This window comes from Grus americana, unplaced genomic scaffold (genome assembly GCF_028858705.1).
Source record: "Grus americana isolate bGruAme1 unplaced genomic scaffold, bGruAme1.mat H_2, whole genome shotgun sequence".
NCBI classification, from domain to species: domain Eukaryota; kingdom Metazoa; phylum Chordata; class Aves; order Gruiformes; family Gruidae; genus Grus; species Grus americana.
In genome coordinates, this window is record NW_026561338.1 from 55,755 (window position 1) to 79,707 (window position 23,953).

At 44.3% G+C, this 23,953-nt stretch overlaps 1 protein-coding gene across 2 annotated transcripts; it reads right to left on the reverse strand.

The window, feature by feature from the left end:
• Nucleotides 1–330: 330 nt before the first annotated feature.
• On the reverse strand, nucleotides 331–22,213 carry LOC129200236 (complement C1q tumor necrosis factor-related protein 4-like). Of its 2 annotated transcripts, XM_054811571.1 has the most exons (3): nucleotides 21,792–22,213; nucleotides 10,875–10,962; nucleotides 331–1,856 (listed from the first exon to the last, which is right to left on the reverse strand). In XM_054811571.1, the coding sequence occupies exons 2-3, from the start codon at nucleotides 10,915–10,917 to the stop codon at nucleotides 748–750; spliced, it is 1,152 nt and encodes a 383-aa protein (XP_054667546.1). In that variant the 5' UTR covers nucleotides 10,918–10,962; nucleotides 21,792–22,213; the 3' UTR covers nucleotides 331–747. The 2 variants fall into 2 exon arrangements, with proteins under 2 accessions (XP_054667546.1, XP_054667548.1); XM_054811573.1 differs by lacking the exon at nucleotides 10,875–10,962 and having other exon boundaries at nucleotides 21,792–22,212.
• Nucleotides 22,214–23,953: the final 1,740 nt, after the last annotated feature.

Sequence of the window (23,953 nt, forward strand, 5' to 3'; positions counted from 1 at the left end):
GATGGTTCATTCATAGATTTGAGCCCTCATCCTTTACTACAAGGGCTAGAAGCCTACTTTTTTTGTGTGTTTCTAAATGTATTATTTTCATTAAATGGAAGCTTCTTGATTTCATCAACGTCAGATTAAGAAAAGCACCAAATATTGTGAAAATTGCAATAAAATCATAAGAGGCACCAACACTTCACACACATGAATGGTAAAAGGAGTGTGCACAGACAGATGGGCAGCTCGTACGATCACCATGCTTCTTTCTCTCCTGAACTGGTACCTCAGGCAGTGACAAGCACACAGGTCTCACAGGTAACAATAAATTCAAATCTGACAAAATTTCACGTCTTTTGTATTTTTATTACATTCATTTTCATTACATTTATTCCCTCCCCAGATATGCAAGGAAAGTCACCACACCCTTTGTGTTCTGGATGCTGGGCATCTGCAGCAACATTACAGTAGTTCTCTGATCCCCAGCATCTCACTACACTGGCCCACCCCTGCCCCAAAACTACCTCATGCTTTATGCTTAAATCAAACACCAACACAGGACACATACATATAACCTGTAAAGACCTTTCTATGGATGAACAGCAGACACAGCGGTGGTCCTGCAGGCAGGGCACAAGCGTGCAGCGTAAGGAAAGCACTGGACACATGATAGCATGCTCAAAGTAGAGGATGATATTCGAAGAGGAGCTATACCCAAGTTCATGGCACCTTGGCTTTCTAATGCTCCTTTCACATCTACATTTAATTATTTGACCCTTGGGGTGAACTGGCACCTGGAAGCCGCTTTGGCTGAGCCTCTGAATAGATCAGGAAGCCCGTGAAGGTGATGTACTTGCCATGGTTGCTGTAGGCACCATAGCCATCGTGCTGATGACTGTATAGCCAAACGGTGTCCCCATATTGCAGAGGCAACATGATACTCTGGCTCTGCATCTCCCGCCTCTTGGAGTGGTTGTCGTCATAGATCATGGCCTGCACCTCATTGTGATTCTTCATAAGTTTCACCGACATAGTCTTAAAGGGCATTTTGCCAATGGTGAAGGAGAAATAGTATGCACCAGGTATACGGCATGAGAAGATGCCAGTGGAGGAATTGAAATCTTTTCCAATGTTCACAAACTCTGTGTCAAATGTTATTGGCTCATGCTGGGTTTGCTTGTCATCTGTGCCCAGGAGACTTTGTGAGCGGGCAACAGAAAATGCAGAGCGAGGGTCTTGTTCCCTGTTTGGTTGGTCAGATAACACTTGTCGCTGTGAAGCTTCATTCTGCTCTCCGGGAAGTTGCTGAATACTGTGATGGTGTGGCCCCAGCTCTTGTGAGCTAAGAGCATTCTGGAAGAAGGCAGAAGTGTCTGGATAGATTAGGTAGCCATTGAAAGTTGTATAGGGGCCCACATTGCTGTAAAGAGCATACTTGGGATCTCCGTGTAAACGCAGCCAAACTGTGTCACCGTAGTCAAGCTGCAGCATGGCACTCTGGCTGGCTACCTTCCGTTCCTTGCGGTGATGTTCATCATACACAATCACTTGCACCTCATTCTTGTTTCTCATCAGCATGACAGACAAATTTTTCTTTGGGTATTTCCCAACAGTGAAGGAGAAGTAGTAAGCTCCAGGGATCCGACAGCGGAACAACCCGGTCTTGGGATCAAAGTCATTGCCAATGTTCACATACACTTTGTCAAAGGTAATGACCATCTCAGAGCTCCCTTCCATGCTGCTGGTTCTGGCCACAGAGAAAGCAGAGCGAAATTCGGTACTGGTGTCTGCTGGGAAGCCATCTGTAGGCAGAAAAGTCATGCAGCAAAGGAAGCCAAACAGGATCTGAACCTTCAGTGTCATCATTGTATCTGAAAGGAAAAAGAAGCATATTTTAGCAGGAATCCCATTAATTTCCAGCTCATACTCCAGTTGAAACTCAGACCTGAATCTTGTTAAATAGATGTGAAGACCTATGTCCAAATATTGAGATATTTCCAGCGCATTCTCTGATCCGTGTACGGGACCATCCCTCAGTTCAGATCCCAGCACCATTTTGATATTTTCCTAACGAGAGCTGGATCTTTTTTCCCTGTACTCCTAGGAAGTAAAATAATCTTCTCCTTTGAAAGTCTGGCTATCCTACAGCTTGTCTGCAAATCACTGTGTTGCTCACAATGCAGAGGGATCTCAGAGCTTGCTGGGACTTTGCCAGAGCTCCCTTTTGTAGTGCTTTTATTCATAAGACCAAGAATGAAACAAAGCCCTACACAGACCCTGTATTATACAACTGAGATACAGCTGAAGGGCAGGGAGAAGAGGACATAAGTTCTAGAGATTCCCATGCAGATGCCATTCCCTAGCGCTGTGCTAGCTGTTTCACGGGATATGGAAGCTGGAAGCCAAGTATGTCGGTAGACCCCATTATTCAGACAGACTTCACCATGAATCTGTGAAGAGTGTAAAGAAACTAGAAGGAGGAGGCTGTTTAGGGAAGGAAGGAAGGAAGGAAGGAAGGAAGGAAGGAAGGAAGGAAGGAAGGAAGGAAGGAAGGAAGGAAGGCAATGGAGAAAATTAATGAAATGAAGAAAAAAGAATGAAAACAAAGGATAAATAAAAGGCAGGTCTCCCAAAGTATAGAATCCCTGAGAGAGAACTGAAATACCGAAAACAGGGAAACAACTCCCTGTCTGGATAACAGACCAGTGAGAAAAAACTTCTTTGACCCTTAAAAAGAGGGATAAGTTAGGAGCTAATGGGATTTTCTGCTTCTAGTTTCTGTGATTTTTTTTTTTTGGGACTGAGGCCAAAAATCATCTATTAGTGCTTTCAGGCTGAAAACAAAACTGCCAGTCATTCCAGTGAGAAGCTTCTCTCTCTGTCACCTCTCTGTGCTTATTAAAATATCATTCAGGCTGGGAGGCAACTGCCTGGTTTGCAGTCTGCCCCATCTGTCACCCCAGAACTGGTGCCTTGCCAGCCTGCAAACAATGAATTCACAGACCAGCAGAACAGGAGCAAAACATGCTACTCATTGGGGGGAGGAGTGAAGACAAATCCTGAATTAAAAAGGATAAAGGGGTAAATATTTGAATCAACTGGGGTGGCCTAGTAATAGAAGTAAAGCAGACGGAATCCACATAGACTGTGAGGTGGCAATGGGACCCTGTTTTGGCAAGATCTGATACCTAGAATCACTCATCAACAGAAATTCAGCTTGACCTACAGTCCCTGCTCTTTCATATTTGAGAATAAAACTGAAATCTGAAATGCAGTTCTAATAGATATGAACCCAAGAATGAATTAGATTCTCACTTAATTACCTGAAAGTGACACACAAGCAAAGACAAAAAGAAGTATCCATCCATGTCCTAATTTTACATTAACTCACTTCTCTCACAAACTTCTCAGTATTTTCCTTCATGTCCCTAAATTCAGAATGTTTTTCCTGACAACCTGCTTCTCCTGAACACATCCATGGGACCCCATGGGCTGCACTGAAGGGTGTTGAGAGAGCTGACTGATGTCACATTGAGGCCACTGTCTATCATCTTTGAAAGGTCATGGAGATCAGAGGTCCCTGGTGACTGGAGAAAGGCACTCATCTTCAGAAGGGACAGGTGAGACAACCTGAGGAACTACAGGCTGGTCGTCCAGTTAGACCCTCACTTTGGTGCCTGGGAAAATCATGGGGTGTTCTTGGAACACATTTCTAGGCAAAGGACATGACATTTAGCATGAGTTGATCAATTGAGGGTAGATCATGTCTAACCAAACTGATTGCCTTCTTGTGAGAAGAGACCAGTCGATGTCACCTACCTTTTAGCAAGGCTTTTGTTACAGTATCCCAGAGCATTCCTGTATCCAGGTTGTGATATTACAACCTAGATAAGTGGACTACTAGATGGGTGAAAAACTGGCTGTGTTGTAAGGCTCAAGGGCTAGTGTTTAATATTTAATTTCAAATGTCCTCTTTAATATTTTTTATCAATGACCTGGAGAAGGAGACAGAATGTCCACTCATCAAGACTGCAGATGACATGAAAAGAGAGGGTTTACCAATTCACGTGGAGGCACAGCTGCTCTTCAGAGGGACCGAGACAGGCTGGAGGAATGGACTGAAAGGAAATTCAGCAAGGATGAATGCAAATTCCTGTACATGGGATGGACTAACCCTGCGTGTTGGTACAGGCTGGTGACTAACTGGCTGGGGAGCAGTGCTACGGAAAAGGATCTAGGAGTCCTGGAGAACAATAATTTATACCTTAGTTAGTGCTATGTCCTGCAAGTAATGAAGGCTTACAGCACACTGGGGTGCATCAGCAGAATGTAGCCAGTAACCACAGGCAGTGATTATTCCCCTTTAGTTGGCACTTGAGAGACTCCAGAAGAGGGCAGCCAAGATGGCTGAGGTCTGGAGCACCCACCCTGTGAGGAGAGCTGAAGGAAGTGGGCTTGTTTAGCCTGGAGAAGAGAGAGCTTTGGGGGGATCTAGTAGTAGCCTTCCTGTACCTATGAAGAAGTTACTGAGATGGCAGAGCGAGGTTCTTTGCTGATGTGCATGGTGGGAGAATAAGAGACAATGGTCATAAAATCCAAAGGGGAAGGTTCAGACTGGACATAAGCAAAATAATTTCATGATGAGGGCAATGAAGAATGGAACAGTTTGCCCAGAGAGATTTTGAAATCTCAGTCCTTGGAAGTTTTCAAGACCGGACTGGATTAAGCTGTGAGCAACCTGGTCTTCATTCAGTATTGCCCTGCTTTCAGCAGAAGTTGGACTACAGATCTCCTAAGTCATGATTCCTGATTCTATAACTGATTCCCATAACTACTGACTTCTCACAGCTGAAACTTCACTTGCTACTAACACTAGCCATGACACTTACATGGAACTAACCAGCTAATGGCAGGTCTGACAGACAGACCATCTTTCATCCAGCAAATTAATTTAACAAAGCATTTTCAATGGAACTATTAAGCCATAGCTAATTGCCATGCATCTGCTTCCATGCTGTCTTTATTTTTCCTCACTTTGGCATTAGTTTGTGAGCTCCTCAGGGCAAAGACTCTCTCTTCCCATGTCTGTACAGCGTTTGGCCGCTGCTGCCATTTAAACAATACTAACAGGTCCTAACATCCCACCCAGAACTAAATCCCAAACTGTCACACTGTGAGTTCAGCCTCCAGTTCAGCAGTATTATTTTTGCAGAGTGCAGAGCGCTACATCTAGCACGGCAGGCTCATTTCAGCTTCCAGCTTAGAAAACCAAGCCCTAAAGGCAAACTTATAAGGGCTATTAGATGGTTCTGGTTTATACTCATCCATTGTTACTCCAATGACCACCATGGTGTGGCTGCAGGATGACTGTGACATGGCTGCATGCTCTTGAGACAAGAAATGACAGGGAAGGGTTTGGCATGTGTGTTTTTAGCCACAGTAACCAGCCTGCTTCTAAAGTGCTGCCTGTGCTCCAGAGCTCGCTCAGCAGATCCGGCAGTCAGGGAATATACTGCAAGCACGTCGCTGCTGGCCCAAAAAACACAAAAAGACAAAACAGTTTAATAAACTCTGTAGTGAATCTGACCTTATGTTCCTTCGAATGACCACTATCCTTGTTTCTGTCCCAAAGTTAACTTCTCTGTAATAAGGTCACTTATTAAAGTTTGGATCACTCAGTTACAGTTGCAAGGACTCTGCTGCTGCAGTCCCTTATTTTATCAGCTCTTCCCAATAACTTACTGGCAAGCCATTTAAATAAGGCATTGAATTATGCTGTGTTTCCATTAGCAAGTTTTTTCCTTGACAGCTCCCACTCACCACTTTCAGGGCTATTTAGGTTCTTTATCTTTTTAAAATAATTTAGAAAGCATCTAATAACTGCCTCTCACACTAAACCAGTCTAAGAATAATTTCCCAATCATTAGGAAGACTCAGCTAGCTACAGAGCTGTCATAAACAGAGACAACTCACGACAACTCTTGGACTTGAGTATTAGCATAGGAAGTCTGAAAGATAAAGCTTCCAAAATGCTCTGTTGCTTTTCCAGTAAAAGTTGAAAAGTGGGTCTTCAGCATGGGCCATGCATGTGTCATACATAGCAGCTACGTTATTCTCATTAACATTTACATATGAATCAGGGCCCTGCCATTCCTTACTGTGGTAACACCACAGAAGGATGCCATGAAGCTAAGCAGACCCAAGGGATAAACAAGGTATGCTACTGCCTTTGCACTAGGCAGTACCAACAGGGACAGCAGCCCACAGGGAAGAAGTCAAGAAACTAATTTTGGAATAGGAGGCACAAAACACATGATGGAGCTAAACCGTTCTCAAAGGCACTGACATTAAATTAATGACCTGAAAAGAAAGGGCTAAAATAGTAGTGACTCACATAACAGAACAGGAGTTGCAAATCTTTTTTTTTTTTTTTTTTTCCAAAGAAAGAGGTGGAATTCACCATTTGCACAATCCAGGAAACTTTAATAGCTTTGTGCTTGCTGGAGGTGATTTTTCTGTCCTGGAACAGAATCAATCCACCACTGGAAAGACAATTAACTTTACTCTTCTATTGAAATCCATGGATTTACAAAAGGACTTTCAATAATAGAAAGGTCACCCCATTTCTAGACTTGCAGGCCAGATCTTCTTGTAAAACTCACAAGGGTTTTCTTTTTATTCCAAAATATTAATGAACTAGATTCCCTAGTCCTACCTTAGGCAAGAGTTCTTTAATTTCAGTGGGAGTTTTACCCAGAAGATCACTGAAGAATGACATATGAAACAAAAGTGAAGCAGTGCAGTTGGATTAACTGTTAGCAAAAGTTCTTAAAATCCTGTAAGCTGCAAGAGCAAAGCCCTGTTCTTCATAGCTCTCACTCTAATATTTAAGGACAGCTGCAAATGTTTCAATTATGTGAATCAGTGAAAGCCTGTGTAATGAACAGCCATCTTGGACTATAGTTAGCAAGATTTTTTTCCCCCAGACACCGCATACTGTCTGTTCCACTCATGCAATACAGATTAAGAGCATCAGATAATGATGCAAATGCATCGCTTCTTCCAACATCAAGGAGAAATTAATTGTAGCAGATCCTCAAAAGCAAAATCTGTATAAAGAGTACTGTGTGACAAAATCAGGGACTCACTTATGGCTTCAGCCTTTCTCTGCTTTTGATGAATGCATTTTTTTTGAATTCTGGAACAATCCTGACAGGTAAAACATTGTCTGAAGCAGTCAGGATGCTTTTTGGAGACTATAAGCCACACTTTGAATGACAGACCTGTATGGCATTAATATAGAAAGTACTTAATTTTAAATGGTTCCTTGAGTCAAGAGAGTGCTTTAACATAATAAACCAGCTTCTGTGTACTCAAAGATCTCTGGATAGACAAAAAAATCTTTTGAAGTGCCTCAACTCCAGCCATACTCAGGAAAAGGAAATGGAGAGACTGTATTTTGGCATAAGCCTCTAATGTTAGCCTGCACTTCAGAATATTAATTAAACCTACTATATTTCAACTGAAGCCCTAACAACTCCGTTTAAGCTAAAATGATGATATATAAAATGATGTATATTCACTGATCAGAACGGAAACACGATAATTCAGACATTAAGATTTTTCTTCCTATAGCAAGGAAGCATTGAAGGAAATTTATTATACACGTTTGAAGTGCCAGGGTGACACACTGTGTCTTCTGTTTCGGCTGCTATGTATATTTAAAAAGATATTCATTTACGCAGAGAAAGTGGTGTTTTAGTAGAGACGATGGCTGAATAAACCTTAGGTGGGAGCACGGAGTTATTCTAACAGACTAATGCCTTAATTTTTTATTATATTATGTTATATTATACATAATTAATGTATTTTTTTACATCCTTTTCTAAATGAACAAATTACACAAATCCAACTTTCCACCACATATGCACTTCTCAAGCAAACAAGATTAAAACCTGTAAAGCAAAGAAACATACTCTAACACTGATCAGAGGTGAAAAAACAGAAAACATTGTTAGACCATTTGAGTTTAAACCGCAGTTCATAAAATGTTGAATACTATAAAGTTGTTCTGCACATGCAGTTAAACAAACTGTTGATAAGCCATCATTGAAATCACACCAGCAGTAAGTAGTGAAAAAAACTCGCCATTGCTGGGAATGAGTTCAGTGATCAATGGTTTTTTTTGTGAAAGCATAGGCCAGAGAAGATTGGAAAACACAGCGTGAGAAAGCCAGAACTCTGTTGCTGTACAGTGTTTATTTAACACTACCAGCTTTAGACATAAAACACTGCGACCATTTCAACAGCAGGAATTTTTGCATGGATCCAGTTACAGTAATGACAAAATTAAACCATCTCTTTTCCCACCCCCAAACCTAATTTCCTTTCTTAGCCTGGTTTATATGTGCATTTCTTTCTCCTGGAGTGCACAAGAGATGCTGAGCCTGTGGAATGAGGTTTGTTGAAGCATCCCATCTCTCTAGAAGGAACCGGATTGCTGCACCAGAAGGCAGATCCCACTGACATAAAGGATTAACAGAGACAGTCTGGCCTGGAATACTGGGAGGTATTTTGATAGGTGAAAGAGTAACTGACACTTTGGCAGCATATACCATAAAGATCGCAGTTAAGACAGCAAGAGAGGAAGGCCCCAAAAGGCAGACTGGCCAGTGCAAAAGTTAGCTGTAAAGAGAGAGAAAGGCACAAAGACCTCAGAGAATGGACTAGAGGGCAATTTCATTGTTCCAGGTGGCTGGGCTGGAAGCCATGTAGCAGGAGGACTTTTTTTTTTTTTTTTTTTTTTTTTTTTTGCTTTGGCTGTGGAGGTAAAACCATATGAAGCACCGGGATGCTGCCAGACAGACTGCCCCAGCAACAGACCTACTGGAGTGAGAGACACCTTATGAGGATGAATGCTGAGCACAAGCAGCTCAATTCAGGCTATTCCAAAGACAAATAGGAAATTATTATTTAAAAATGAAAAAGACTTAGTTACGGGGATGATTTTATTTTAAACTTCTCACCTTGCTTAAGATATTTAAACTATGGTTGTCTGCAAAGAAGCCGGTAGCCTGCTGAACTGCACATTGCTGGACTCTGTAGAACACCTTTTAAAAGATGCTCACAGTCCAGAAGACATAGGATAGGGGACATGGGTAATAACAAGCAAATGTAGCATAAAATATCTTACTTTTACTATGCTATTATAAAGTCTGGAAAAAACCCCAACAAACCCTGCAGGATTAAAGGTGCTAAAATGAAGGAGTCAGCAAATAAGACAGTTCCATTTCATCATCTGACCAGCTGGAGTCAACATGCAAGATCCAATTAGTACCACAGCAGTGCTAAAGGAGAATGTGAAGAGGAAGGTAACGGCTACACAGACCATGAGAGCCTCTCTTAAGAGGCAATGAGGGAGAAAGTTTACAAGTGTCTGCAGAAGACATTTGTGGGTTGGAGACAAAACTGGCAAACTAAGGAAGATGCAGATGGGTTCAGAATCACATACTACTCTTGTAATTTTTATCTTTTAGTAAGAGTTTGGGCAGGAAAAAGATGAACATTTTCCCTAAGAACTAATGAAGCACGGGGACTTTACAGATAAAGAATGAAAAAAAAGGCTGTTTAGACAGCTCCACTGCACACAAGCTTGTTTTTTAGGTTTTCCTGAAGTGGTGGTGTAGCTCACATCGTTAGGGACTTTTTTTTTTTTTTTTTTAAATCTCTGCATAATAATCAATAGGGTAAACTGAGCTGTGAGTGGAAGTGGAAACACTAGGTGGGCAGAACAACACTAGAATCAGTACTCTGGAATCAACTCAGATTCTTACCCCTTTACTCTTTCTCTTTTATTGCTATGTACCATGGCTCAGGTTTTCTACCTCATCTCCTTCCAGTGAAGGGAAGTTCAGCTCTCGGGACAAGTCCCACTCCTTCTGTTAACAAACGAATTTCTAGTAACAGTTCAGAGGCATAAGTATAGGTGGTTATTGTTTGATTTTTTTAAACCACACTTTCCTCTATGCATCTAAGCAGCAGTTTCCTTCAATGCAGCTGATTGAATGTTTTCATCCTCCAACCATGCAGATCAGATGAGGAGGTTCCTGTGCTGTTCTCAGAGTTGATGCTCTATTTTTCAATTTTCTTTCAATCCTCAGTTATAACAAATGCTTATAGACATTAAAGGAAATTTCATCAGGATGAGAGTAAGTGTTCCAGTTAAACACAGGCTGTATTGGCTTTCCTTCCTGTTCCATACTGCCACTTTCATTCACACATCCCATTGTCCAGCAGACCTGTCAGGTACACCACCATCAGTTGGGAAAAATCTTGCGATGATCCTTTCATGTTCTCCTCTCATTCTCTCATTAAGAATAAAAACAACTGTTGATAGTAGGTTTATTTGTCCAGGAACTAATAGGAACCTGTGGAACCTGCCACTCATGAAGGGGCACTAAATAGGAAAGTAATTTTGACTGTCTATACATTACAGGAATCCTGTCGAAGACTGTTGTACACGAGATCATGGAGGTATTATAAGAGATATTGGAACCTGTGGTATACTTTCATGGTTTGTTCATTGTCCTCTGTAAAGGTTTTATGTCCTCGATTTCCATTCTGTGAGTCTGTGCTCCTGCACCTTGTATCAGCCAATATATGATTGTAATTTAACTAATCCAAAAAGGGAACAACTTTTAGATTTTTCTTGTCTGCTTTCTCCTCTAGCTGCATAGCCACACCTTCTCTCTTTCTCTCTCTCACTTGAGTGGTCACATAATTCTCATTTTTCCTGGAACTCTGCCTGCAGTAGTTGCTTCCAACCCGTTCCCCCACTCACTGGAATGCTGCCCTCCAGTCATTGCTCTAAGACCTGCCACATCACCCACCTGGGTAAAAGAGGGAATATGCTGGTTCTTGCTGGTTGATCATCAAATCACAAGTTAGGATGAGCCTTTGGAGTCCAATAATCGTCCCCTAAAGAAATTAACAGGTAGCTGAGTGCCAGCTGGGATTACATGCAATGACAACAAAAAACATTTTTGTTTCCTGGTCATGTCTGAGCTCACTGACTGCTAAGAGCTGATTTAGCAATGCAATCAAAGATGTTCACAAGTTGGGTAACTCTGGTCCCCCTCTTGATTACCTGCAGTTAACAGAAAACTTTCAGAATGGGTGAGATTCAGTTCCCTTTGCTTGATATATCAACTTGTAACACCATGTTTTATCAATGGAAACATAATTGCTTTGGTCTTTTTACCCATCAAGGGCTGTGCTATAACATACTTTGAGAAAATGTCACATGGTATTGACTGGTATTTTCTGACAGTAAGCTTTGAAAATCCATCTGAAAAACTATCTGTACTAGGGCATTTGCCTACAGGAATGCTGCTTTCCTTGGGAGTTTTTTTCTTGTCTTGACAGGTAAGGCAGGAAAGCATGCTGTCTTTTAACATCTGCCATCCCACTCAGCCAAAAAAAAAATCACCTTCATTTCTTTTCATGCCCTGCTGTTTCATTACTGTGAAGATACTCGGAGAACACTGAATTGCACTGCAGTGCTGCTCTTCACTGCCAACATGCTGCAACATCTCAATTTGGAAATTCACTGAGCTCTAGTTTAGTAAAGAAGGTGATCAAAGGCATTAAGATCTGTATGTCTTCCACCTCTGCTCTGGCATCTTCCTTTCTGCTCCTCCTCCTGCTAGGTCAGGACACAGGCCTGGAACTGGAGAATTGAGAAGAAACAACCATCATGTGCTCGGTACCAAAGCAGAGGCCAGTAGTGTTCCAGAATGAAAACTCTCCTCTGCCAAACTCTGGGGAAAGGGACGTGTCAATCTGTCGTGGTTTAGGCCCAGCCGGTAGCTGGGTGCCACGCGGCCGCTCACTCACCCCTCCCCCAGCGGGATGGGAGAGGAGAAGTCTAACAAAAGGCTTGGGTCGAGATAAGGACAGGGGGGGATCACTCACTAATTACCGTCAGGAGCAAAACAGACTGAATGTAGAGAGGAGATTCATCTAATTTATTACTAGGTAAAACAGGGTAGAGCAATGAGAAAATACAATCAAGTCTTAAAACACCTCCCCCCACCCCTCCCATCTTCTCGGGCTCAACTTCACTCCCGGCTTCAACCTCCTCCCCCCTCAGCGGCACAAGGGGGCAGGGAATGGGGGTTGCGGTCAGTTCAGCACACATTGTCTCTGCCACTTCTTTGTCCTCAGGGGGAGGACTCCTCTCAACATTCCCCTGCTCCAACATGGAGTCTCTCCCACGGGCTACAGTCCTTCACAAACCGCTCCAGCGTAGTCTCTCCCACAGGGTGCAGACCTTCAGGAGCAGACTGCTCCAGCGTAGGGTCTCTCCCACAGGGTGCAGACCTTCAGGAGCAGACTGCTCCAGCGTTGGGTCCCTCCCACAGGGTCACACGTCCTGCCAGCAAACCTGCCCTGGCGTGGGCTCCCCTCTTCACGGGTCTACCGGTCCGGCCCGGACTTGCTCCAGCGTGGGCTTCCCATGGGCCACAGCCTCCTTCAGGTGCCTCCACCTGCTCCAGCGTGGGGTCCTCCACGGGCTGCAGGTAGAATCTCTACACCCCCTCATCCTTCCTCCATGGGCTGCAGGGGACAGCCTGCCTCACCATGGTTTTCACCACGGGCTGCAGGGGGATCTTTGCTCTGGTGTCTGGAGCACCTCCTCCCCCTCCTTCCTCACTGACCTTAGTGTCTGCAGAGTTTCTTACATCTTCTCGCTCCTCTCTCTGGTTGCAAAAACTTTTTTTAACTCCTTTGTTTTCCTTCTTAAATATGTTATCACAGAGGCGCTGATTGGCTTGGCCTTGGCCAGGGGCGGATCCATCTTGGAGCCGGCTGGCATTGGCTCCATCAGACACAGGGGAAGCTTCTAGCAGCTTCTCACAGAAGCCACCCCTGTAGCCCCTCCCGCTACCAAAACCTTGCCACACAAAACCCAACACACAATCAAAGCCCACATATGCTAATAAGTCTTTTTTCTGGTCCTGTTCTCTAATTGTCTGACATGGCAATCCTGTTGCTTTCATACCTAGTGAATTGGTAGACAGATCAAGAAACAAGCATTAAAAGAATAATCATTGCACGTGACTACCCCCATTTTTGCCAATCTCTTGAGACCCAGACTTCCCCTGGGTGGTACAGATGTTCTTGATTAACAGTGAAATTCTGCAATACACATAGTGCTCTTCAGTATCAGTTGCTTTGCATGAATCATGTTTATCAAATTCTAGGCCTAGTAGCGTTCTTTCTTTCTGTTATGTCTACATACACAGTTAAAAGTAGCAAAATAAGTTAGCAAAGTTAGTCATTCTCATGTTTGTTAATACTGACCCTTCACAATCAGCAACATGCAATTCCCCATTTCCAGTGGGCTTTCTTGCCAAATCCCTCATAATGAGACCTCTCTGAGGAATGCCTATAGACAGCTAGGGCCCTTCCAATTTTGTAGCCATTTTACTAACAACTGTTTCTCAGAAGGCTATAGCTGATGCAAACGACACACCCCAAGGCTGTGAATTCATAGCTGGTATTTTCAGGAAAACCCCAGTTTCTGCTTCCACTTTTTAAAGTCTACGTATATTTCGGTCTGTGGATTTACTCACCTCATAATCTTCTTCAACAGGGAGCTATGAAGTTCCTCCCTTAAACCCTGTACAAGTCAAGTTTTCACAGTTGTGCTTTTGAACTTGGATTTTTCTGTGACAATCTGACAGAGTCTACCACCCTAGCTGGAGGGACAGGGAACTGCTGAACAATCTTCTCAATGCACACATAGCTTTACAAAGTTTTTCCATATCTGCTTTCTGGCTTTATGTTGTTTCCAGTATTTAAAAAATGCCAGTCCCCTCATAACAGCAGTAGAAATGCTTATGTGACTATTTCTGTAAAACTCCATATGCACTGGGAAGCTGCTGGTAAAAGGCTTTGGCATTACCATCAAAAAGCACTGCTGGACACTGCTGTTCACTCATCAGTTCCTCATTCACAGTGAGAAAGCGCTCAGAGCTTGTCAAGTGTTCACAGATTCCAGGCTCATCTGCGTGACCAGCCAGTTTCCTCCTAGGCAAAATCGCCTTTGACAGCTTGAAGCTGCTGCCTCTGATTTTTGCTTATAGGAAAAGAATTTTGCTAAAATACTGAAATAAAGGCTGCAGCAACCCACTGGTGGGTTTTACATAACTTTTAGAACCTAACTGGACATTATATAAAAGGAAAGAAAAATGAATTGACATGAAGGATATGGCTGCTCTGAACACTGCTATGCAGACACTTTATTTAAAGCAGGCTTGGATATCATTACATTGCATTAAATATGCAGCTCATACTGACAGAAGTGCCATTTGCAATAGCCTACACAATTTCCTCGCAACCACACTGAGAAATTTCAGCCAGGCACCCTGAAACCAAATGTTCACATTCGGTTCATATTTCAAGCCAATGCTCCCTCTACTCAAATTATTTCAGTCCCCTACCTTCCTTCTAGCTACCTCTAACACCTTTCCTTTTCAAGACAATTATTAACAGCTTCCAACAGGAGATTACCATCTGCAGAATGCCCTCCAGCATGTTCAGTGGTTTTCGGCCCAGCCTGCCTCAGATTTCCTCCCAAGTTTCACAGAGAACAATCCCTCCACCTTATTGCCTACCCCTACTAGTAAAAAGACTTTTTACATTAGCTATCCTTTGCTTTATCTCCTTCCAGAACCACCTTGTTCCCAAGCTGAACCTCCTTTAGCATCGGGTCACAGTAAGACTTCTTTTGAATATCCTTTCTGTCTCACAAATAAAGACTGGGTTTCATATACTCATATGAGAAGTTGCTCTGGGTTTGCATGGCAAAGTTTTGGTAGTGGGGTGGGCTACAGGGGTGGCTTCTGTGAGAAGCTGCTAGAACTTTCCCCTAGGTTCGATAGAGCCAATGCCAGTCGGCTTCAAGACAGACCCGCCGCTGGCCAAGGCCGAGCCAATCAGCAACGGCTGTAGTGCCTCTGGGATAACGGAGTTAAGAAGGGAAAAAAAACCCCAATGGGGGCTTTTGCAGCTAGAGTGAGATGATGTGAAAAACTTTGCAGCCACCAAGGTCAATGAAGAAGGAAGGGGAGGAGGTGCTCCAGGCACCGGAGCAGAGATTCCCCTGCAGCCTGTGGAGAAGACCATGGTGAGGCAGGCTGTCCCCCTGCAGCCCATGGAGGATGATGAGGAGCAGATATCCACCTGCAGCCCATGGAGGACCCCACGCCGGAGCAGGTGGAGGCACCTGAAGGAGGCCGTGACCCTGTGGGAAGCCTGCGCTCGAGCAGGTTCCTGGCAGGACCTGTGGCCCCGTGGAGAGAGGAGCCCACACCGCAGCAGGTTTGCTGGCAGGACTTGTGATCCCGTGGGGCACCCACGCTGGAGCAGTCTGCTCCTGGATGTCTGTACCCCATGGAAGGGACCCACGCTGGAGTAGTTTGTGAAGAACTGCAGCCCATAGGAAGGACTCATGTTGGAGAAGTTGCTGGAGCAGGAGAAGAGTGTGAGGAGTCCTCCCCCTGAGGAGGAAGGAGCAGCAGAGACAACATGTGATGAACTGACCCCAACCCCCATTTCCTGTCCCCTTGTGCAGCTGTGGGGGAGTAGGTAGAAAATTTGGGAGTAAAGTTGAGCCTGGGAAGAAGGGAAGGGTGGTAGGAGATGTTTTAAGGTTTGGTTTTATTTCTCATTGCTCTACTCTGTTTTCTTGGTAACAAAACAGACAAATTTTTTCTAAGTTGAGGCTGTTTTGTCTGTGATGGTAATTGGTAAGTGATCTCTCCCAGTCCTTATCTCAATCCACAAGCTTTTTATTATATTTTCTCTCCTCTGTCCAGCTGAGGAGGGGGAGTGATAGAGCAGCCTTGGTGGGTACCCGGCGTCCGGCCAGGGTCAACCCACCACAGAAGTAAAGAAAGCAAAGGGAAGGATAGAAGGAGCGATGAAATAAACTCAGGCAAAGCAATGCAAGTCCTTGGCTGGAAGGGATATGAATTTACTTTGAAATATCTAGGGCATCAAGTGACTGGCTTTCTAAGCAAATCATTATTTTTTCCAAAGTGTTCAGGCAGCAATAGAAGATGGGAGCAGGGGGAAAAGCAATCAGAGCTTATAGAGTATCACAGTTTATGCTTGCATGTCCCAGAGTAAATCAAAATATGAGGATTTCCATCAGTTTATGGATAATTCCAGTGTAAAAGTGTTGAAATGACACCAGATTATAATGCTAATATGCTACATTTCACTGAGCAACAGCTCCATGAAAACAGCCTTCCAAAAAGCACAGCCTAATTCTTAATTTTCTCCTTGTCTTGTTCATTCAACACAGATTCTTTCCAGCAGTTGCTTTGCAGCCTTTCAGTCCCAGAGAGCATCTGTTTTCATAGAAAAAAATCCCTATTGCTTGGTTGGTCTAAAAAACACTTTCAGTGTCTAAAAAACTCCTCCCAGTATGTCTTTAACTCTAAGAGCTTTCCTTTTTGTCTGAGTGGAAAGGTCTAAAGCCTGGGGAGAGAGAAAAATCCTTCTCCCTTCAGAGGATTAAAAATTTCTTTGGTTGGACGCAAAACGTGTTCTTTTCAGGCTCTTATGTGCACCTCACCACTGCAGCATCCGAAAGTGATGATCATTGCTCTCTTATTTCTTTCTACCTGTCTCCTCACAGAGATCCAGCATTTTTTCACCATGCACAGGGGACTGTCTGTTCCATTTACATTAAACAATATATGTTAAATCATGAATACTAGAGGACCTAGACTTTCTCTTGCTGGAGAAATGCCTAAAACCATAAATTGTAGAACTATGTTTTATTTTATTCCTATTCTGAATTCCATTATTTTATTTCATCTCTACAAAAGCATTTTTGGACTACGGTCTTTCACTCAAAGAGTAAAATACTAGAAGAGTTTGTATTTTCAGTTCAGATCATTTTGCTAACTGCTAATCCTCATTCATTTTTCTTCTTCCATATCATTGTTTTCAGTATCCATACAGTCGGTCAAGCATCTGCTCCAGGGAAATCAGAATGTCGTGTTCCCTATGTCTTCTCCAAAAAGAGAGACCTCTTCTAACTGACTTCTAGTAAGCTCTTACTTTTCTTTCAGGTTCTTTTCAGAAAGAGCTGCACTGTGTTTTTGGTGCTGTGCTATCCTTGGATATCGGACAAACATCAGAACAGGGCCAGTAGACAGCTTTTATTTCATCTACATGAAATGGCCATGTTGCCTTCATAAAATGATAGAAGAATGGCCTAGAAGACAACTTAAGATGTCAAGTAGTCCAAGGTACTTTTCCATTATAGGATCACTAGCACAATTTCATTCTTCACAGATAATTGTCTAACTTGTTCTTAAAATAACGGAGCCTCCACAACTCTCCCGACCAAATATTGAACAGTGTTTATTATCTTAGGTCCTAGAAAATTATTCCTGCAGTCTAAAACAATCTTTCTTTCTGCTACTTCTTTCTTTCTGCTCCATCCACCATGAGGCCAAAGAAAAGATCATTCCCTCCTAAATTTTGTGTCTGAAGACTGTAATATTCCCCTGCCAGCTTTCTGGTCTTTGGGCTAAATAATTTGTTCTTTCAAATAATTTTGCAGGTCACGTTTTTCAGACCTCTAATGAGTCCTGCTACCCTCGTCTGGACTCTCTCCAATTGAATTGCACCTGTCTCAAAGTGTGATAACCAAAACTTCACAGAGCCTCCAAGCTGAGGCTTTAGCAATGCTGAACAGAGCAGGAGGATTGCTTCGCATGTCTGCCAGGTTATATGTCTTTTATATATCGTAGCAAGATGTTTGCCTTCATTTACAACAGCATGACATTGACTCATGTTCAGCTTGTGATCTATCATAACACTCAGATTGTTTTCTGCAGAGTTGCAACCTAATCATTTGCTTCTCTCTTGTGCTTATGCAGTTGATTATTCCTGCCTTATTGCAGCACCTTGCATTTATCCCTACCGAATTTCATCTAGTTCTTTTCCTAGCAGTTCTTCCAATTTGTTGGAATAATTTCTAAATGTAATCTTTCCCTCCATCATATTTCAAGTCTCACAGATTTATGTCCCTGGCAAATGTGATACACCCACTCTTTATATTACTATCCAGGTCATCTAAGAAAACACTGAACAAAAGCAGATCCAGGACACACCAACACAGCTATCATATCAGTTTTAAGCAGCTTCTGGCCTCTCTGAAGGACTGGCAGAGACTAAAAGCACACAGATAATGAGCTCCGAATCTTCTGAGATTATTTAAAGAAGATCGTCCTGTTCAGAAAATTATGTTTACCCAGTTTATAGCCTCCTTCATCTGTTATACCCTGCACTTCACCAAAGCAAATATATAAAATTAATGTACAACCACAATCAAGATTCTCAACTTTTACTTAAAAAAAACCAAATGAAATCTCTCACTCTTATGCCACAAAAAATCTTTTAATATGTGAAATGAACAAAAGCCAATTCTGTTAGAATCTGCTGGAATACTGAAACAATGATAGGGAAAGATGTGACCAGCTTTCTTCATAGACTTAGGGATATATTAGAAATGTCAACATTTATTACATTCACTGTAGTTACACCAGCAGCACACACTGATTGGAAGGGATGCACCGAGGCAGTGAGTTCATTTCAATGAACTAAACATTGTCTTTGCATCTGCCCCTGACCAAAGGACTGCAGGGTCCTTTCCTCAGAGCTCAAACACCAGCCGTGGTGGTCACAAGCAGGCACTAACAGATAGTAAGCCTTTGTGTACATATGAATAAAGATGATCTGTATTCCTCCTGACAATAGTAGCTTGACTCTCTCATCTAGCTCTGGCTCTCACTCCAGTAACCACTTCCATAGTCTCCCCAGATTCCTTAACCCAATATGGATGGTTTTCCTGGCATGGTGGCTTGGGCCCTGGCACAGCAGAAAACATGCATGGGACGAATTAACCAGCTGGAGGGTGAAGAGGGAGAAATAGGACTTTATGAATTTGTACTGTTTCCCAGTGGGGCCCTAGTAATCAATTATTAGCCTCTGGAGTAGCCACTTAGTGCTTGCTCTGTGATCATCTCCTGATTCTAGCTGTGTTACCTCTGTTGGAAACCTCAGACCTTTGATTAGATGCAGCAGGAATTCCTCCTTTGTTCTCTAACCTGTCTGAAGGAAGTATGCAACTAGAGCGAGGCTTTGCAGGGACACGAAAGCACTCGGAGAGACAAGGGACTGACAAGAGAGCCAGCAGCACAGCAGTTGTGTATTACTGGCTTATCTCATTGGAGCATCAGACAAATTTCCTTTCCTGGGATAGGGGCAAAGAAAAAGGTAAAGGAAAGCTGAAAGAAAAACAAAAAGTCCTGACTTCACTTCAGCTTGGATCTGCTGGGCAATGGGATCTATACTAAATTTCTGTGTGTCAATCAAGACATAAGAGCTGAAGCTTTTAATCTCTACTGGCTGAAAATCGGAGTCAGTCAGGTAGATTCTTTCAAATAATGGATGACAAACTATCAAATTTCCAAGCCTTAGTGTGTCTTCCAAGACAGTACAAAGATCCCCACCCCTACAGACTAGTCAGTAAGATGTAATTCTAAGGCAAGTGGAACATCATTTTCCTTAACTGTGCACCTTGGAGTAGAACGCACACTTCATACTTTGAGCAGTTAAAAGGATGGGTGAAGGGAAGAGTTCAGGAGTAAACCCCACCAAATTCTGTCATCTGACCTCAGATGCTGGTAACAAAGCCCAAGACTTCAGCATTTTTAAGCCCTATTTTTTGCTTGCTTCTCATGCTTTAGAGTCAATGTAGAGATGAGTATCTCTTGGTGGGATACGTTTCTCAGCTGAGAATATGATATTCTCAGAGGTACTCTCACCTTGGAAATCTACTGTCACTATAAGATTAGTTCATTTCAATGCTCTCTGCCTATAACTAACCATAAGAATGTGGAAATTTTGACAGAATGACAGTGATCACTTGGAGGCTCACTGCATGTTCACTTTGCATTAGCACTGGCTTCTTTTTCTTTTGGTCTTCATATTATTGGGTGCTATGCATAGAAGGTTCCAACTATCTTGGCTCTATACACCTTAGACACACAGTATTTCTTTGTGTGGCTGTGTTCATCTAGATTATATTTGATACAAGAGTGAGTATTCCAAGAACTGAGGATCAACAATCGGTCTTGCTGCTGTTTGGAAATATGTCTATTATTAAAGTGGAGAATATAAGAGCTATTATACACCTATTTGACTACAGGTCACAGTATAATTATCCTATATTTCCACAAGTATAGCTCCTGCCATTGTGGGTCCACCCAGCCTCCTGTAATTCGAAAATATGAATGGTTCTCAGTTTATCAATGAGCACTTTCTGGAGAGCACAGCACAATGGACAGATGATCACGCTAGTAAAACATAAATAACAACAAATGGGATTCCAAGGTTCGGTTCCAACATATTTCATTTCTGCACCTGTTTCTTCATCTACAAAACAGAAAATATCTACCACACTGCCAAATTATCAGATTTCAATCAATTCCATGTTGAAGCCATAGGTTCTCCATTATGGAGATTAAATGTACTTTGAAGGCTTTGCTTCTTCCAGGCAGAAAATATGAAACTCATTTGTAGAGCCTAGTCCACTAACCATTCAGCACTCAAGTCTCAGCTTTATTATGGCTTTTTAGAGGAGAACAGAAGGAATGTACAGGGTAATGCTGCCCTACTGGGAATTGTTATTCTTCCTTGACATACCTTTTACTGGTTTAAATTAACCCTTAAGAATAGCTAGACAAGCAAACAGCTGCCATATGCCTAGATAGGACCGCAGCCTCATTGGCAAAGTATTTCAAAGTCTTGTTACACATCATGTCTCTGGAGAAGAGAAACTGCAGAAGGTTGCAATAGCATCAGAATGAATAATTGAAGCATGTCTCATTCAGTATGTGCATAAACTGAAGGGTCACAATGCTGCCTTCTAGTCAGCCAGCAGTGCAGAAACTCGCCAAGTGTCTGATACAAACATCATTTGGAGATGCTGACCCACTTCCCTGGAAGCTTTAGGGAGTGGGTTGAGGAGATGACCGTGGGATTGCCAAGTACACAGAGAAGGATTAAGCTAAATTGCCTGAGAGAAAACTGTACGTTACAGAATCAGTCGCATATGCTACTCTTGGGAGAACCCTTGGGAATCAGTTCCCCCGGGAAACTAAAGTAGAGATCCGTGCAACATTAATGCTATTTCCTACCTGGGAAACTGCCCCTGTGGGAATATTCCAGGATACCCTTCCCCATGGCTAGCCCCTGGGAGGTTCTTCGACCTCGGCTCCATGCTAAGCAGGAACAAAATTTCGTACCCTTTCCCACATAAACTCTACCCATTCAATATTAGAAATAAAAGAGGTGGATGGGGGGTGGGTGGGGGGTGGAACTCAGGCATTTCCCGCTATTGTCCAGCCTCTCAGCGGGGTTGGAGAGGGAGCGCAGCCAGCCCGGGCGGCCGTCCGCGCCCTGCCCGCCGCTCCCGGGGGCCACGGGCTCGGACACCGCAGCGTGTCCCGAGCGTCCGCCTTCGCAAGAACCACGGCATCCGCCGTGAGAGCCTCGACGGCCCCTCTGCCGCCACCCGGGCACCGCTCCGTACCGACGGCCTCCCCACAGGCCCTCCTCCTAAAGCCCCTGTCCGGCCGGGTGATCCCAATCCCCATCCCTTCCCCTTCAGGTGCAGCCCGACCCCGCCAGCAGCGGCTCCCCCGGAACGGTACCTGCTGCCGCCCCGCGGTGGCGGCTCCGCGGCGGCGGTTGGCGGCGGTTGGCGGCCGTTGGCGGCGCGGGGCTGTGCGCGGGGCCGCGGCGCTGCCTGCGCACTGACAGCTCGGGAGCCGCGGTGGCGGCGGGGGCCGGGGCTGGGGAGGGGGGCTCGGGCACCCAGGGCTCCGGCGCCGAATCAGTGACGGGAGGAGGGCCCGGGGGCGGGCAGGAGAGGGGAAGGGGAAGGGGCGGCGAGGCGAAGAGGGGCTTGGAGCCCCTGTCACAGCCGGCGACGGGTCGGCCTCCGGGAGGCGACGACGCCGACAGGCGCTGCGGGCGGGGGAGGAGTGCGAGCGCCGACACGGGAAGGGGCGGCGGGGCGATGCGGCGGTGTGAGAAAGCCGGGCTGGGCTCCGCGCTGCCTTCCCGGGAAGAGAGCGCGCTGGAAACCGGCGCCCTGGGATTATGCACCAGCTATTCACCACAGCGGCGACTGCGGCGGCAGGGCGGGTGGGAGGGAGAGCGCCCTGCCCTTCTCCCCTCCCGGGCCAAGCCGCCGGCGGGGCACCGGCCGGTGAGGGGGCGGCGGCAGCGGTGGGGGACCGATCGGCCCGCGGTGGGGTGGCGGGGTGAGAGAGCAGTGCCCTCCAGTCCCGGCTGAAGCGACCCGCGGGGCAGCGCTCCCACCCCGGCGGTCCTCGAGCAGGTTGATGAGGGAGAGGTAACAGCGTTAGTTAGACTAAACGATGTAATTGAGGGAAACGACGTGCTTTTGGCTACCCGAGACCATGCTCATGTCTGACCTGCTCTGGAGATTTGCGAGCCCAAAAGCTTGTCTAACTGTGTTATTTGGTCCAACAAAAGCTCGTTTCTCTCTCTAGAAAGCTTGGCTTGCCGTAGATCGTCACCTAACAACAAGGCTACTACTTGTTCCTTTGAAGGTCGGCATTGATTTTTGCTGACAGCAAAATAGCAGGCTTTTCACGTTACTGTTCTATGTTGAAGAGCAAATTTGGGGTTTTGTAAAACATGTTTATTGCTAGCCCTGTAAAAGCTAACGTTGACTTCCAGAAAAAAGATGTAAACATCTGAATATTTAAAAAAAGTTCTAGCTCTCCTATACCCACCTGCCATGGGAGAAATGTAGATGCCAGTGTACTCATCTCAGAGTACAGATGGGGCACCTAGTAATGCTTCTCCTAGAGGATGGTCCAGCCTTTGCTGCCCTGTGTTAGCACGCTCTGCTTTCCAACCTCCATCTCCACTTACCCTTCTTGTGGCAGGCACCAGGACCTTCCCCTGTTGCAGCAAGTGCTGGACTTTTGCACCGACACATTTGATTCAGTTCTCAGATCACCCCTTTCCACTCTCCTCCCTTCATCATGAGGTGCCAGAGCTCGGGTATACCGATGTACTAGTCACGAGGCTGATGCCCACAACAGACAGTGAGAAAATAAAAAAAAAAGAGAAAAGGGAATAGCTTTCCTCAGAGAGGAAGAGGACTGACAGATGGAATGACCAGAAAGTAATTTCCTTTTTAGTACAAGGATGTAATTTATGGCATAACAGGAACTTCCTTCCACTCTTTTCCCCAACAGCATGTCTAACGTGGTGTGCACATCCCATTAAATACCTGCCACAGTGCAAATCCTCCCCACCTCTCTACCCACCAGCGGCTGCATCCATCCCTATGTTATATCTTTCTCCTTCTCCCCTCCTACAGAGCAAAACAAAGGGGATGATGACAAGCAGAATGAGACATGAGAGAGCTGGAGACTAACCTTTGTGTGGTTCTGGTAACAGCTGTCAGCTGAACAGAGTATCCAGGATGGGCTCACATCCAGCTGGTACTGCTGGCTAAACATATTTTGTGCTCTCTTAACAGCTCCTTTACAATGTTTCAAAGAACAGATTACTCAACACCCAATTTGCTGCTCCTGGAGGAACGAATGGACCACTGACTCCCAGGAGATGAGAATGCTCATCTTGAGCATAGCCCAGACAAATGCATTCCTTTTAATCATCTAAGCAATGATAGGAGTGATGAGTAATTTATCAATGGTACGATAGAATTGCTTTTTGAAATATATATGTTGCCACTGAGGTTAAAGTGATTGAGTACTGAGATACTCCAGTATTATAAACTAGGCATATATTTTGCATTGTGCTGTGTAAT

What these genes read in the sequence shown, in the direction of transcription:
- LOC129200236 (XM_054811571.1), bottom strand. Translation starts at nt 10,917, where the DNA reads ATGATCAACCAGCAAGAACCAGCATATTCCCTCTTTTACCCAG. An exon ending in ATATTCCCTCTTTTACCCAG is followed by an intron (nt 1,857 to 10,874) that starts GTGGGTGATGTG and finishes TTTTCCTTTCAG; the next exon opens with ATACAATGATGACACTGAAG.